Source organism: Mustela nigripes, chromosome 12 (assembly GCF_022355385.1).
Source record: "Mustela nigripes isolate SB6536 chromosome 12, MUSNIG.SB6536, whole genome shotgun sequence".
Taxonomy (NCBI): Eukaryota; Metazoa; Chordata; class Mammalia; order Carnivora; family Mustelidae; genus Mustela; species Mustela nigripes.
Genome location: NC_081568.1, coordinates 32,815,094 through 32,830,303, shown reverse-complemented (window position 1 = coordinate 32,830,303; position 15,210 = coordinate 32,815,094). Strand labels below are relative to the sequence as shown.

Here is a 15,210-nt window from a genome sequence, read left to right as displayed (position 1 = left end):
AGTTACAAGCATCTCCATGTTCACACAGCATAATTCATAATAGCCAAGGCAAGGAAGCAACCTGTATCTATGTGTTCATCAATGGATGAATGGATAAAGAAAATGTGATATATTGTTTTATACATATGTATATATATATACATCTTCTGTATATGGATATATACAAAATTCAGTCATAAAAAAGAAATTGTTGCCATTTACAACAACACAAGGGAACTTGAGGGCATTATGCTAAGTAAAATAAGTCAGACAGAGAAGAACAAATACCATCTCACTTGCATGTGGAATCTAAAAAATGAAAAACAAACAAAAATCCCCAAAGTCATAGAAAACAGAATGCTGGTTGCCAGAAGGGGTAGGGAATAGGGAAAATGGGTTAAGGGAGTCAAAAATTACAGACATCCAATTATAAAATAAATAAATCATGGGGTGTAAGGTATAGCATGGTGACTGTAACTAATAATACTATATTGTATGTAATTTTTAAGATCTCATTACAAGAAAATACATGCTGTTTGTATGTGGTGGTGGCTGTTAACTAGATCATTATGTTGTATAACTGAAACTAAAATAATGTTATATGTCAATTATACCTTAATAAAAATTTTAAGTGACTATCTTATACCATTTTAGGAAGATGGCTTGTTTATTTTATGATTATCAGAGGCATTTATAAGAAATGTCCTAAGTTTCACTTACATTAATTAAACAGGATTTAGTCTTGCTTACATGGCTTAAATGATTTTGTTTGCTTAGGGAATTTTCAAGTTGGGTCTCCTCTTTGCATTTTATTTTAATAATAGGAAAGAAGGCATGAGCAAAGACTCCATGTCAAAAGGCCCTTGGTATGTACAGGGAGCAGAATGTGGGCTGCCATAGTTTACTTTTAAATAAAATTGCACTTATAAACCAAATAATTAGTAAACATTTACTTTAAAGTAAAAATGTATTTATAACCCAAATATTATAAAACAAATACAAAATATTATATTATTATAATATATAATAAAGATACATATATAATATGTATATACAATACATATAATACATAATAATATGTATATATAATAAAAATATCATAAAAGTGGTACTTTATAATTTAAATGATTTTTTCATTTTAATTGTGAAATATTTTTTCTGTTATAAATGAAGTCAAGATAACAAAACTCTTTTGATGAACAAAAACTTCACAACCATGGAGTTATGCCTGATGGTTTTCTTGTTTTTGTTTTTCTTTTGGGTGCACAATACTAAGAAAATTCTGATTTATACTACAGCTTGCCCTAAAATCCTTAAAATCTGTTTCAATTAAAGCCGATCAGAAGCTTAAAAGCAGCAGAAAGTGTTTGCTTCAATAGTCAATCATTAATCATATTGGTTACTTCTTGTTTGCATATACAAATGTATATTAAGTGACCAAAATTGAAGACAACTTCTAATCCTATCCATAATATGACATTATCATGAAGTGCTTTAGGTGCTCTTGTTGAAAAACTAGTATGCTGTAGAAATAATGCTAGGCAGTAGACCTGTCTGAGCAGAGCATCCAAGTATTATACATCTATATAAAATTATGTGAGTCAACATGCAAAAGTGAAAATGATAAAAAGCTAAGTACAGAGCCTCTACCTTTGTTAACACTTATTTATTTTTTAAGTTCTAGCATAGGCATTGAGAGGACAGAGAAACTTTGTTAAGATCTGCCTCCTAGGGACGCCTGGGTGGCTCAGCTGGTTGAGCAGCTGCCTTCGGCTCAGGTCATGATCCCAGCCTCCTGGGATTGAGTCCCACATCGGGCTCCTTGCTCAGCAGGGAGCCGGCTTCTCCCTCTGCCTCTGCCTACCACTCTGTCTGCTTGTGCTCACTCTCGCTCCTCTCGCTCTCTGACAAATAAATAAAATCTTTAAAAAAAAAAAAAAAAAGATCTGCCTCCTAACTGCAATCTGGTAACCTTTAGTATGTTGAAATCAGAGATAATTCACAATTGAGTGCACATGCTACTGATTTGTTAAAATTGACAGAGTAGCTCGAATATAATTTAAGATTTCATTTCAAAATATAATGTGTGTGGAACTCTGAAGTACTTCTATAAAATCATTAAGGTTATATGGTTTGCTGAGCCTGGATTAGAGAGATGGCTACAAATGAATGTTGAACTTTAATTTGTAGCCTATGAGGATTCCTGAAAAGTTCAGGAGAGTGTGTGAGAAGACCAGAGTTGTATTGGAAGTGATCATTTAAGAGGTGGTTAACTCTGAGAGGGAAAGGAAGTTTATCTAGGAAGGGACTGCAATCAAACAGATAAGAGAAACTGAAACTGAAGTTGGGCGCTTGGGCGGAATGAGGGAAACGTAGGTCTGAGGGTTGGCTTCAAAGGCATCTCATAAAAGAGGGAGGTATAAAGATAAAAGTAATCTTTAATGCTGTATAGTCCAGGGTTTGAATCCTGCCTGATATTTTCCAGATCAGAAAGCATCTGAAAAATAGTTAAGTTCACAAGGTATAACCTTCTAGCACCTGAATACTGCAAACAGATGCTGGTCTGGACATGAGCTTACATCTTCCATTCTGTGGCTCTTTTTAAACTCTTATCCACGGTGATCCCCAGAGTTAGAGAATTCTTAGCAGAACCGATATCTGAACCCAGGCAGGCTAAAAGAGTCCATGTGCTTTACCTTTTGCTACCAATATTTGTTGTGTGAATTCATCCTGAGGAAGTCAAGAGGCAAATGCTGAATAGCTTGATATATAAAGGAAATAATGCAGGGGGAAGGAGAACCAGAAGAGATGATCCCCTTCTATGCCAGGGTAGGAAGCCTGAACTTTGAATCTTTTTTAAAAAAATATTTTATTTATTTATTTCACAGAGAGAGAGAGAAAGAGAGAGAGCAAGCACACAAGCAGAAGGAACAGGAGGGAGGGAGAGAGAGAGAAGCTGTCTCCCTGCTGAGCAGAGTCCAATCCAGGGAGGCAGAGGCTTAACCAACTGAGCCACCTGGGTGCCCTTGAATTTTGGATCTTAAAGGCAGTGGGGAAAACCACTGAGGGGTTTTAAGCAGAAGTAACAATCAGATGTGAATGCGTACAAAATGGCTTTGGTGTGTTTTGCTCCTTTAAGTTTCTTTAGCACCTTAACATAAGTTTCATTTTCATTCTTGGAGTTGAACCCTCTACAAACATCTCATGTACTTATTTTACCTTTTCTCCCCCTACATTGAAAGTAAAATTTAACTTACTTTTATCCACTGAATATTAAATGCACATTAGTTAATACAAGGCACTGCTTCAAAGAATCTATGAAAACACACAAAAGAAGTAAATTAGGAGATGATGATTTGCATCATAAAACAATACATTTACAGATTTATGTAAAATTTCAAACTTCTGTCTTTCAAATCCACTAGAGGAAAATTATTTCTCTGAAGGGATTTGTTTTTATGTTAACAAACCATTGTATACAATGAAGCACACATTCTTTTTTTTAATTGACTCAAATGACTTAGTAAAAATTCCCATTACTAGTTAAGCCTGTCAAACAACCTTTGAAAAACAAGTCTTCAAATGCCCCTGTTTATCAGTGTGGAGGAGTAAATATTCCATCAAATGTGAGGGCAGGATGTCTTATCTTTCAGTAATGAGAGATGATGCTAATAAATAGCATCTTAGGATAATTTAAACAAAAATCTCTCAAGCAGAGAATGACAATTTACAATCTAACTTTGACAAATTGTCTATATTCATTCGACAGAGAGGGAAAATATATATATACACACACACATACACATATATACACATACATATATATAAATGAATGTGTATATGTATATAAAAACAACATAAGATATACATATATAAATACACATATATAAAATGACATCATACAAAATAAACTTTCCTTATTGTGTCTCTGGAATCAGGCCTTTTGTTTAAAAGCTTTGATTTCAATTAAATTCTTCCAATTTTTGAGAATGTGTAAATTAAGCTGTGCAAGATTACACAAAGTTTCCAGAATATATTTGCCAAAAGCTTTCCTTTAAAGCAAGGGGGAACCATTCTTATTAGTTCAGAAAAATTCAGATATTCAAAAAAAAAATCGGTTTTTTCACAGACTAAAATTGAAATGGCTTTGTGGAACCAGGAGGGAAATGTGTACAGAAGAACTCTTCTGTAATTTGTTCAAGTTACTCCTATGTTAGATAAAATGTATAAAACACAGCGATTGAGCCATTAAAAAATAGTACAGTGTCTTGACCATAGTAAGGGTGATTTTTCCCCCCACAAGAATAAGAGTCACACAGAGTACAAGACTGGAAATGTGTGTTTTAATTTAGCCAGAGCAACAGAGACCGGCCAAGAAGAGTGAGTCATATGACCACAGTTAGATGAAGTTGCCAAAGTCTTTTTCCATTTCGTATGCCCTCTGGAAGGGCGAAAGTGGGAAAGCAGACCCAACCGTGAATGTCAGCTTTTTCACATTCTGTAAGCTACAGTACAATAACTGCTGTATGCTGTATTAGGACTAGTAATGGGATTTAAGTTCTAATACCCGAGTTTCACCTCTATCCAACTTTTTTTTTTTTTTAAAGATTTTATTTATTTATTTGACAGACAGAGATGACAAGTAGGCAGAGAGGCAGGCAGAGAGAGAGGAGGAGGAAGCAGGCTCCCTGCTGAGCAGAGAGCCCAATGTGGGGCTTGATCCTAGGACCCTGGGATCATGACCTGAGCCGAAGGCAGAGGCTTTAACCCACTGAGCCACCCAGGCACCCCTCTATCCAACTTCTTAAGATGTGTTGAAAATATAGAGCATTACTAAGTTAATTTCTCTTAATGTAATTGGATAGTCTAACTTGGTATCTTATTCCCTCATTGATGTTGATTAAAATGATAATATCCATGAGGGAAAAGGAGCTAAAAGAATACAATAAAAGGGCAAATGCTTTTATGGAGAGACTTGAAGCTGGACCATGATTGTTCATTGCATTAGGTGTACTTGCTGAGGAAGCTAAGGTATCATTTAATTTCCTTGTGTGCTTTGCTTTGTTTCAAAACTAACACCCATATTCCCAGGACTTGGTTAGCATTTAATAAAATAAAGCCTTTACTGAGTTTCCCCTTGGTCCCTCTAATCTGCTAAGAGGATACTTCTGAAGAAATCAGATTTCGCTCATGTCCTCAAGGGGTTGTTCAAAAGATAATGCTTTGAGAGCATATATTTGCCATACCAGTTCAGGACTGCAACTTGAATGATGCCTAACATTTATTGTTTATAACAGAGCCAGAAGCTTCCCATGAACTATCTCATGTAGATCTTAGATAGTTCTGAGATTTAAAGTTTTCAGATGAGGAGGCGCCTGGGTGGCTCAGTCCTTAAGTGTCTGCCTAGCTTGGGTCAAGATCCTGGGGCCTTCAGATGGAGCCCCACATCAGGCTCCCTGCTCAGCAGGAAGCCTACTTCTCCTTTTCCCACTCCCCCTACTGTGTTCGCTCTCTTGCTGTGTATGTCTCCGTCAAATAAATTTAAAAAAAAAATTTTTTTTTAATAAAATAAAATGTTCAGATAAGAGCACTGAAACAGGAAAGTTATTGTAACTTGCCCAGGGACAGTCAAAGGGGTATACACACCTGCATGTTTACAGCTGCTGAGTAATCTCTGGAGGTTTTGGGACTCAGGTGCCAGAAAAATCCTGAAAAATACAGACTTGGATGATGGGGAAGAAAGGAAGGAAGGAAGAGACGGTCCCAGAGGCCCAGCCCTAACCTAGTCTCTCTTGTCCAGGTACAGTGTTGCCTAGGCTTCCCTGGCCAAACCTAATGACATGGCTTGTGGCAGGTTCTTAAGGCAAACTTAACTTTACACAAGCCAGGGCCAAGTGTGGGGAGAGGGGACTAAGAAATGGAAGAAATGGGAACGCTGCCCGGATGGGTAAGCGAAGTAGGGGACCTCCAGGGGGTATCCCCTTTGCAGCCCACACAGGTGCCAGGCACTGTCTCCGAAAAGCAACAGACTCCGAGACAGACCCTGGGGCGCCCGAAGGCTAGGCCAACCCTCACCGCAGACCTTGGGGAAAGCAAGCCCCCGCAGCCCCTCAAAGCTAACGGACTGTTGAGGGGTTGCAGCAGCAAGTGCGCGCCGACGCGGCTGCCTGGAACGCGAGGGCAACGGACACTGCCGCCCAAGGGCGGCGGCGCTTCCCCCGTCGACCGCCCCGGCGGCACCCGGCTCCCGCTCCCCGCCGGGCCCCTCCCAGCCCCGCGTCTCTCTAAACCTGCAGCCTCAGTGGGCGAGGGAGGGGAGGACGTCATCGACGCGCGGTCGAGCCTCCAGCCCGCCCCTCGAGCGTCTTCCCTTCCCTCCCTCCGCGTCGACGCGGCCGGGCCCGGCAGCGCTCCCACACCCTCACGCGCGCGCCCCAACCCGTCGCCTGCTCCACGCCCGGCCTGGAACATGGCGGCCCTCAAACTCCTCTCCGCCCGGTCTCCGCTCTGCGCCTCCGCCCGCCTCACCGGGGGCGCCTGGTCCAAGGTAAACTGGCAGCGAAGAAGGCCACGCGCCGGCAGGACGCAGACGAAACCCCGCATGGTGCCCGCGTTCTCCCCTGACTACACCCACCCGCTCCACCCCTCCCCTTAGCATCCGTGGCGCCGTCTCCGGGGGCACCGAGACGCACCACGCTCTGCCTTGCCTCGCTGCCTCTTCGCGTGTCTGCCTCTGCGCGGTTCTGCAGCCGCTGCCCCGGGGCGGGCGCGACCAGGCGTGGGAGCACGCGGAGGGGCGGAAAGGGGGCCGGAGGGCGTCTGGCAGCGGCGCGGCGCCCTTCAGGGCTCGCTCGCGTCCTCTGGGGCATGCGTCCTCTCGGCTCGCATCTCCGCCCCGCGGGCAGCCTCCTGGGAGGGTGCCCCGGTCGTGGGAGAGGCAAGGGTGACGGCAGCAGGGGACAGGTTTGCGCCTCGCGTTGGGGATTTTGGAGCAGGTTAGCTACGGGTCCGCGCAGGTTCGCCGCGGAGGGGGCGGATGCTCGGGGTCGCCGGGGTGGAAGGTCGTGCCCTCCCTGTCCTCCCTCATTTGGCTGCGCCGCACGGTGCCGAGGAGAAGGGGAACCCGCCGGGAGCGCTCGTCTGGGCATCTTCCCCGTCGCGCGCGCTCTTGTGGCGCAGGCATCCGGGTTGGAGGATTTCCATTTTCAAACTCTTAGCAAACATTGTGCCACCCTTAGTGCCAGCTCTCCACCAAGTGGTATCCTGAGACACTTTTCACTGCGATTGTTGGTTGATAAGCACCCCCACCCCCCGCACGCCCGCTGGACTCTCCCTACCTGTACGCCTACGCCCAGGTGCGGTCCCTGTCCCGAGCCCTAAGAGGCCAGTACAGGCCGAGAGTGCTAGGTCCCGGAGGGTGGTTTACCTTGGCTATCAGCGTAATCGCGGGAGCGTCTTCCTTCCTAGGGGAAAACGAAAAGTGGCGTTTTTATTTAGTAGCGCATTAAATAGTTTCGAGCTTGAAAGCGTATCTTGCATAAGGTGCGTGCTCACAGGGAACTGTCGCGCCCCAGTTGCTCTGTCTTTCCCGCATCCAGTCTCTGAGAACAGTGAACGCAGAGGGGCCAGTGAGCCCCTTAGGTAAATGATATGGGATGATTTAGAACTGGGACCTTTTATTCATAAATGCATTTTAGGAAGCATTTTGGTGATTGCTGGTAGCTTTGGGTATATAAAGCATTATTAAAAGGGCACTTAGACTGACCTTCAGTGACACTGCTGCGGGTGCTGAAATATGCAGACCAGGACACTGCCATACCCTTGGATCTAGGTCAAAAACATTCCCTCTTTTGGTAGTTACTTATTTACCTAAGTGTTATTTATTCACTTTCCTATGGCGTTAAACCACTTCAGAAGCCCAGCAAAACTCTTAGGAGACAGATGAGATGGGTGTGTGTGTGTGTGTGTTAGGCAAGTCTGTCAAGCTTTAATGAACCAGGATTACTCGGAGGTTTTAGCAAACCAGATTCTGGGTCCAACTCTAGAGTTTCTGATTTAGTAGGTCCCGTGTGGGGTCCCACACTTTACATAAATGAGTTCCCAGATGATGTTAATGTAGTTAGTCTGAGAACTACATTTCAGAGTCATTGGCATGGACTTAGATTTGAGTACAACATCCGAAGTTCTCTTTCTTCCTCCATTACTGTTTCAGAAGGAGCATTTAATACTATTCTCTATTCACTTTGGAAAATTATTACTGGAAGAAGTTCCTAAAAATACCATTAACACTTACCTGCCTTTCTTCTTTGAACCTGTTTTTTTCCCCAGATTTCTCACCAATTCCATTCTCCCCTGGTACAACTTATCAATCCATTCCACCTGGATGACACTTAGTCCTTCAAGCTCTTTCTGACCCAAAGTGAACCAGTCATAAAGTGATTGTTTCCCCCCTTGTTTTGTTCTGTTTCCATTATGGCCAATAGCATCCATATCCATCCAGGGAAATCTTGGACCCCTTCTTTCCTCCCCTCTTGCCTCCGCCTCCAGTGGATAACCAGTGTCCTGTATTTACCTTGAGCTGAAATTTCCTTGGGGATGTCCTTAGTGCTCTTTCCCAGCAACTATCTGATTCTTCCTTTTAGCTCCCTGATGAGATATTAACATTTGTATTTAAATTTTTGTAATTACTTAATGACTGTTACCTTTGCTAGTTTGCAACTTTCATCAGCGCAGGGACTATGCCTGAGTGGTTTTTTGTTTGTCTCAACGCTGTATTCCAGTATTTCATATATTTTATACAGAATGAAGATTTTTGAACAAATGGAGGAGTGAATGAAAGAATGATTTCCTCTGCCTCTTCCTGTTTCAGGCTTTCATATGAGTTTTGACATCTCTGTTTCAAAAGCTTTGGTGTCCCTTCCTCATTGAAGGAAGAAGTCAAATCTCGAGTGAGGTCCTTAAGGCCTTCCCCAGTCTTCCTTTCCAGCCTGATCTTCACAAGCTTCTCTCCATGGGGCCTGATCCCACATGTCCCTGGGCTTGGCTCCTCTCAGCTCTCAGAGAGCTTCTCCTCTTTCTGAGTTCCCCATCCTCATTAGTATTTTAACTCCTGGCAAACTCAAGCTTTCTGATACACCGGGAAGAATGCATCATGACTTCACCTCTGCTCCTTTCAAGTGCTGGGCATCACTCTATTGTTAGAATAAAAAGAACATGTATGTTCCCTCAAAAACAGTATGCTACAACTTTAGAGAATTGGCCTTAAGTCAGTAACTCCCTGTAGGGTCTTTGTGATTTATTTATTCATGTCGTAATTGCATAACTGGTAGTGTTTAGTGTAAGGTAAACATCCACCTTTAACAGATACTGGTACTGTCAATTCACTCTTGACATTGGTAAGCGTTACAACACATATTACCACCTCCACACTTGGCACTGATGCCATATTCTTGCCAAGTGCGTGTATCCACCTGCATGTTATTGCCTTTACCTTCCAACAGGGTTGTCTTCATCTCTCTCCGTATGGCTTCTCCCCACTTCTGTTTATCATACTTTGATACTGAAGTGGGCAGTATCAGTCTCCCTGTGTCCTGATTTTTTTAACTGCAAGGTAACAAGGTAAATAACACCTGGGTGTACAGTTCTGTATCATTAAGATAAGATTCATTTAAAAATAAAGCAGTATGCTGTATGGATTTTCCCTGAAAGACCTTCAGAAGGAAGTATATATTTTCTTAAAGTTGTGGAGTATTGAATGACAAAAAAATAAATAAATAAATTTAGGCAAAAGAAAGAACGGTAGGAGTGGTTAGACAAGAAGGAGATTTTGAATTGGGAAATCATGAGATAAAATTTAGGCTCAACAGTGCACTCAGTCCTCAAATTCTAAATGTAAGATTTGAACTAGAGGACAAAGGGTGAAGATGGAGAGAATTTTAAAAGGAGAAATAGATTAAATAGAAAAAAAAAAGGCAATGTAAGAATTTTGATTATTTTTTATCTTTCAGGACCTTAACTGTTCTTTTGCAGTATAGTCATTATTATTTTCTTCCTCCAATAGTAAAGCAGAAGCTAGGGGCGCCATAAAACGTAATTTTGCTGAAGGTGGGAGAGTGAAAAAAACAAAATGAAATGTTACCCAAATGTAAAGGAAGACCTTGGTGAGAAAAATTATCCCCAGAATACATTAGATGCTGAAGCCGTATAATTTATTACTCTTCATTTTTTTAGTGACCTCTGCCGACTTGAAGGCTATTTGTTTATTTATGTAGTAGATGTTGCTTGAATCTTCTCACCTCACTGTTGTAGCATTTTAGAAAGTAAAGGTCAATTAAAGCAGTTTAGAGCCTCACTTTGAATTCAGTTATTTATGAAAACAGGACACCACCTCTGCTCAGTCTTAGGGGGTGTCAGCAGTGTTACTCCTTAACTCCCAGAGGCTGGGAGAATGGGAGAGAATGTGGGCAGAGACGAAGCCTGTTCAGAAAACAAACCTAGAGGCTTTTTCTGGGCTGCCGCCAAGGCTCCAAGCCTTGAAGATCCACAGGAAACACTCTGGTGTTTCAGACATTCTCCTTCCTCTTTGCCTCACTACCCGTGTTTGTATGGCCAGGTTGCCCAGTCATTTCTCAATACTTAGAATGGCATACTTAACTACAGACAAACATGTTAAAGTAATCTTAAAGTTTTCAAAACCCTCAGCAAGGATGGCATGGATTAATTTGCTATAGCATAGGTCATGGTAAAAAAAAAAAACTCTTAGTAGAATTAGTAATGCATGCTTGTGTATATAGGTAAGGTGAGTGTGGGGGGCCGGGGGTTAAATGTGAAAACTAAAGCCCAGTGAAAGGCAAGTTAATTGTACTGCCCTGGTGGGGAATGGAGAGGGTTGCATGGCTTAAAGGAAGCTAACAACCCCAGGGCAACTTCTGCAGTTGAAGTGGTGTGGTTCTGATGCACCATTACTTAATCCATTACTTAAAGTCGGCACCCCTTACACTCAGATTTTGCAATTTTCCCAGTTTCTCGCAATTGTGGCTGAACTGGAATTTGAAACAAAGGTATTTTGACCCCGAGATTACTGGAGAGTGGCCCATTATGTCACACTATTGATTTCTTAGCAAATAGATAGCAAATGTCAGTACAACTAATAGATAACAAATGTCAACAAATATTAACTGAATGTGTGAAAAATGAAAAAAAACCCACCAACGTTGGGTGTAAATTCTTCATAATCTTGAGCCATTCTCACATTGCCTGCAAACATTTTTATTTCTTTAAGCTTTTGATGATCTGGATGAGTGTGAAACACTTGAATCTTTTTTAAAATACTTCTGAAGTATTTTTTTAAAAGATTTTATTTATTTGAGACAGAAAGAGAGAGAGAGTGAGTCGGGGGAAGAGTAGAGGGAGAGGGACAAGGAGACTCTTTGCTGAGTGCAGAGCCAGACGTGGGCCTGGATCTCAGGACCCTGAGATCATCACCTGAACTGAAATCAGGAGTCAGATGCTCAACCCACTGAGCCACCCAGGCTCCCCGTTCTGAGGTATTTTTTTAAGGTGTGGGGCAAGCATTTTAATAATTTCTGTTTGTAATGAGGACACTAATTATCAGCTGGAACAAAGGAACAGAATTCCTGACAAGTCTGTGCTTATATACTTTTGTTTCCCTTTGTGAATCTGAAAAGTTTCCTGGATCTGTAGGAGAAATGAGTTTTCTCTTAACTTCCTCTCTGTAGGATTCGTCTCGGTTTACGGATAAGTAGTTCAGTGTGATTTTAACCCCTGACTACTTAGGTGTAGAAGAGTTCTTTTATTTTCTTCCTCCTGCTCAGGCCCTGACTTTTCACCCCTTTTTATTTGGTAAGAGATACAGATTAAGATTTGTTTATTTATTGTATCTTTGACTTTTTCCAATTTTATTGAGATGTATTTGGCAAAACAATAGTGTATCAGTTTAAGGTGTACAGAGCAATGACTTCACTCTTTAGAAAAGAAGACAATAGAGTTTTTCATGAAAAAATAGGGCATTCATAAAGATTTGTTGCTGTAAATAATGAAATTGAAGTAGGATAAGATTGAGGACTTTTGAAAATCATGGTGAGTAGCAGATTGTGGTAGAAAGATGCTGTGATGAAGGCTAAAATCCGGGATCTGGTCTTGCTTTAACACACTGTTGGGTACATTTCGAGAACTTGCTCAGTTGCAAAAACTTGACCTGTGAAATTAATTGGTAGGATTAGAATATCTGTATCTTTCTTTTTCTATTTTTGAGCAGATACCCTTGACTTTATGATTCATCTTTTGGCCTCTTTATTGAGACTATTGAACTTTTTATTTCCAAGATTTAAAAAATATATATATATTTGCATGTGTACCTGTGTGTTTAAACAGAATCCAGTAAACCCTTGCTACTGAGGATAGGACAGAGAACTAAGCTCTCTGGAGCTCAAGCTCGTTCCTTGCTAGCTCTGCCGCCATGTATTTCCCACCAGGAAGAGACAACTGGGAATAGACAACTCTCTACACCACACCTGAACCAGGGTTGAATTTAAAGGGACAAAAGTCATCTAGGTAACCTCTACTTTGGCAGCTCTCATTTGACCTTCAGTATTGTTCTCTTAAAGGAAATAGGCTTTTGTACTATTGGATACTTTTTATGAAAGAAGTTTATAGAGGAAGAAAAGAATGCTAGAAACTCCTTAATGGATTTACCTTGACCCCACAGGATGTCTGTCAAAGACCAATAAGGCAGTGTGTGTGAGCCTACATTTATGAACTTCTTGTGGTGACGGCATATGGGGAGTCAGGAGCCTTTCTCTTTGCTCTCTCTCTTTTTAGGTTGAATATATAATAAGAGTAAAGGAGAGGTGATAATTATTATGAATGATTACAACATAGTCATCTCTAATTATCTCCTATTCATGTTGTGGATGAAGCATAGGGAGGGAAACTGTTTAAAAACAAACTGTTGATAAAAGTTCACTAGATAACCTGTTATGTGCCTAAACAGGTCACTGTGGTAAGACTAGCCATGCCTTCCTTGCAGATAATAGTTGCTGTTTTTCTCAGCATCTATAAACTCCAAGCCTTATGGGCAGGGGTATTCTTTTTTTTTTTTTTTTAAAGATTTTATTTATTTATTTGACAGAGAGAGATCACAAGTAGGCAGAGAGGCAGGCAGAGAGAAAGAGAGAGAGAGGAGGAAGCAGGCTCCCTGCTGAGCAGAGAGCCCGATGCGGGACTCGATCCCAGGACCCTAAGATCATGACCCGAGCCGAAGGCAGCGGCTTAAGCCACTGAGCCACCCAGGCACCCCGGGCAGGGGTATTCTTGTGTACTGTTCCTTACTTGCTCCCTTAGGAGGTATTCATTGATTAAAGAATGGGTCAGGGTCAAACTGTGTATTTGTATGTTGGTCGCACTGTACCTGATTTCCCACAAAGCAGCAGTCATGTCTTAATATTTACTAGATGGGAATAAACAGCAGAATAGTTGACACATAGTACATTTTCAGTGAATATTTGTTGACTGAATGCAAGGTTAGCTCACTATCAGAAACTGATGCTTGATGGCATTATTATTGTGAATCTGAGTCCCAGTGTATGAGCTATCTACTTTCAGTCTTTTGGGTGGCCACAAATGTTGGCCACAGAGTTTTCCTTTATACAATGGAAGACATTCATCACGATCACAAGGGAATTCTGGTGATAATCTATGGATAGAGATGTCCTTCCTACTACTACTTCTTCTTCTTCTTTTTTTTTTTTTAAAGATTTTATTTATTTATTTGACAGGCAGATATCACAAGTAGGCAGAGCGGCAGGCAGAGAGAGAGGAGGAAGCCGGCTTCTCACTGAGAGAGCCTGATGCGAGGCTCCATCCCAGGACCCTGAGATCATGACCTGAGCCGAAGGCAGAGGCTTTAACCCACTGAGCCACCCAGGCATCCCTGTCCTTCCTACTTCTAAGATGAATTACTTGCAGCCCCACTCTTTGTTTCAAAGAGCAGATAATAAAATTATCCTTGTATATATGAAAAATGAATATGTTGGTATACATGCAAAATAAAGATATGTCTCCAAATGATGATTCACTTATAATTTTTAAAAATGTTTTAGGGATGTGTTTGCTACTTTTCAACCAGCACGCGTCACCACACCAAATTCTATACAGATCCAGTGGAAGCTGTAAAAGACATCCCTGATGGCGCAACAATACTGGTTGGTGGTGAGTAATAGTACTGTTTTCCTTTTTATGATGGTAACATCCTTATGTTTGTAGCAGAGCAGGAAATCACAGTGGCAAAGCTGTGGAATTAGAAATGCCAGTTATTTTATTACTTATTTTATTAGTTTATTTTTAGTCATTTATTGCATGTTACGTAATTATTTTATTATGTAATTATTAATATCCTCATCTTGAAAATTTAGCAGGGTTTAGCACTTGATGTTTTACTTTTTCCCTTTGTGTTTTTCCATTATTTTGAAAAGCTCAAGTTTTATTTATTTATTTTTTAATTTTTATTTGACAGACAGAGATCACCAGTAGGCAGAGAGGCAGGCAGAGAGAGGGAGAGGGAATTGGGCTCCCTCTGAGCAGAGAGCCCGATGCAGGGCTTGATCCCAGGACCCTGAGATCATGACCTGAGCCGAAGGCAGCGGCTTCAACCCACTGAGCCATCCAGGCGCCCCGAAAAGCTCAAGTTTTAAATAGTGATGTCTTGTTAGCTTTGAAAACATTCCTAGATCCGTGGGAATTCTGTTTAGCTATAACATTGGCATTGATCCCATCAGCCCTTACCTAGCCACTCCTGTTATCATTCCTCATTTTAGGAGCTAGAAAGCATATTTCATCTGTCTGTTGTTGAGGCCTCTGGGTTCTATTGCTGCACCTTGTTTAGAATGTCTTTTAGAACCACTGTCTCACACTCATTAAACTTGCTGCCTGATTGAGATATATTTTATATATATATATATATATATATATATATATGTATGTATGTATATATAACTTTATTTTTTTTAAGTTTTTTTTTTTTAAGATTTTATTTATTTATTTGACAGACAGAGATCACAAGTAGACAGAGAGGCAGGCAGAGAGAGAGTGAGAGAGGGAAGCAGGCTCCCTGCTGAGCAGAGAGCCCAATTTGGAACTCAATCCTAGGACCCTGAGATCATGACCTGAGCCGAAGGCAGCAGCTTAACCCACTGAGCCACCCAGGCGCCCTGT

The 15,210-nt window shown here is 41.3% G+C and overlaps 2 protein-coding genes across 5 annotated transcripts in view; one reads left to right on the top strand and one right to left on the bottom strand.

Annotated features, from left to right (window-relative positions):
• Positions 1 to 7,668, bottom strand: part of RIMOC1 (RAB7A interacting MON1-CCZ1 complex subunit 1) — a 43,363-nt gene extending 35,695 nt beyond the window's left edge. The window contains exons 1-4 of one of the 4 annotated variants that reach the window (XM_059417059.1): positions 7,534 to 7,668; positions 7,406 to 7,442; positions 5,626 to 5,687; positions 3,237 to 3,294 (exon numbers count right to left, since the gene is read on the bottom strand). The gene's annotated coding sequence lies outside the window, so the exon portion shown is untranslated. Of the gene's footprint in view, positions 1 to 3,236; positions 3,295 to 5,625; positions 5,688 to 6,061; positions 6,130 to 6,671; positions 7,041 to 7,405; positions 7,443 to 7,533 lie in introns of those variants that run through there. The other 3 variants (XM_059417062.1, XM_059417060.1, XM_059417061.1) reach the window with 3 other exon arrangements.
• The window catches only part of OXCT1 (3-oxoacid CoA-transferase 1), a 127,987-nt gene continuing 119,135 nt past the window's right edge, over positions 6,359 to 15,210 (top strand). The window contains exons 1-2 of the mRNA XM_059417058.1: positions 6,359 to 6,526; positions 14,100 to 14,208. Coding sequence (XP_059273041.1) covers positions 6,449 to 6,526; positions 14,100 to 14,208 — 187 coding nt within the window. The 5' untranslated portion in view covers positions 6,359 to 6,448. The remainder of the gene's footprint in view (positions 6,527 to 14,099; positions 14,209 to 15,210) is intronic.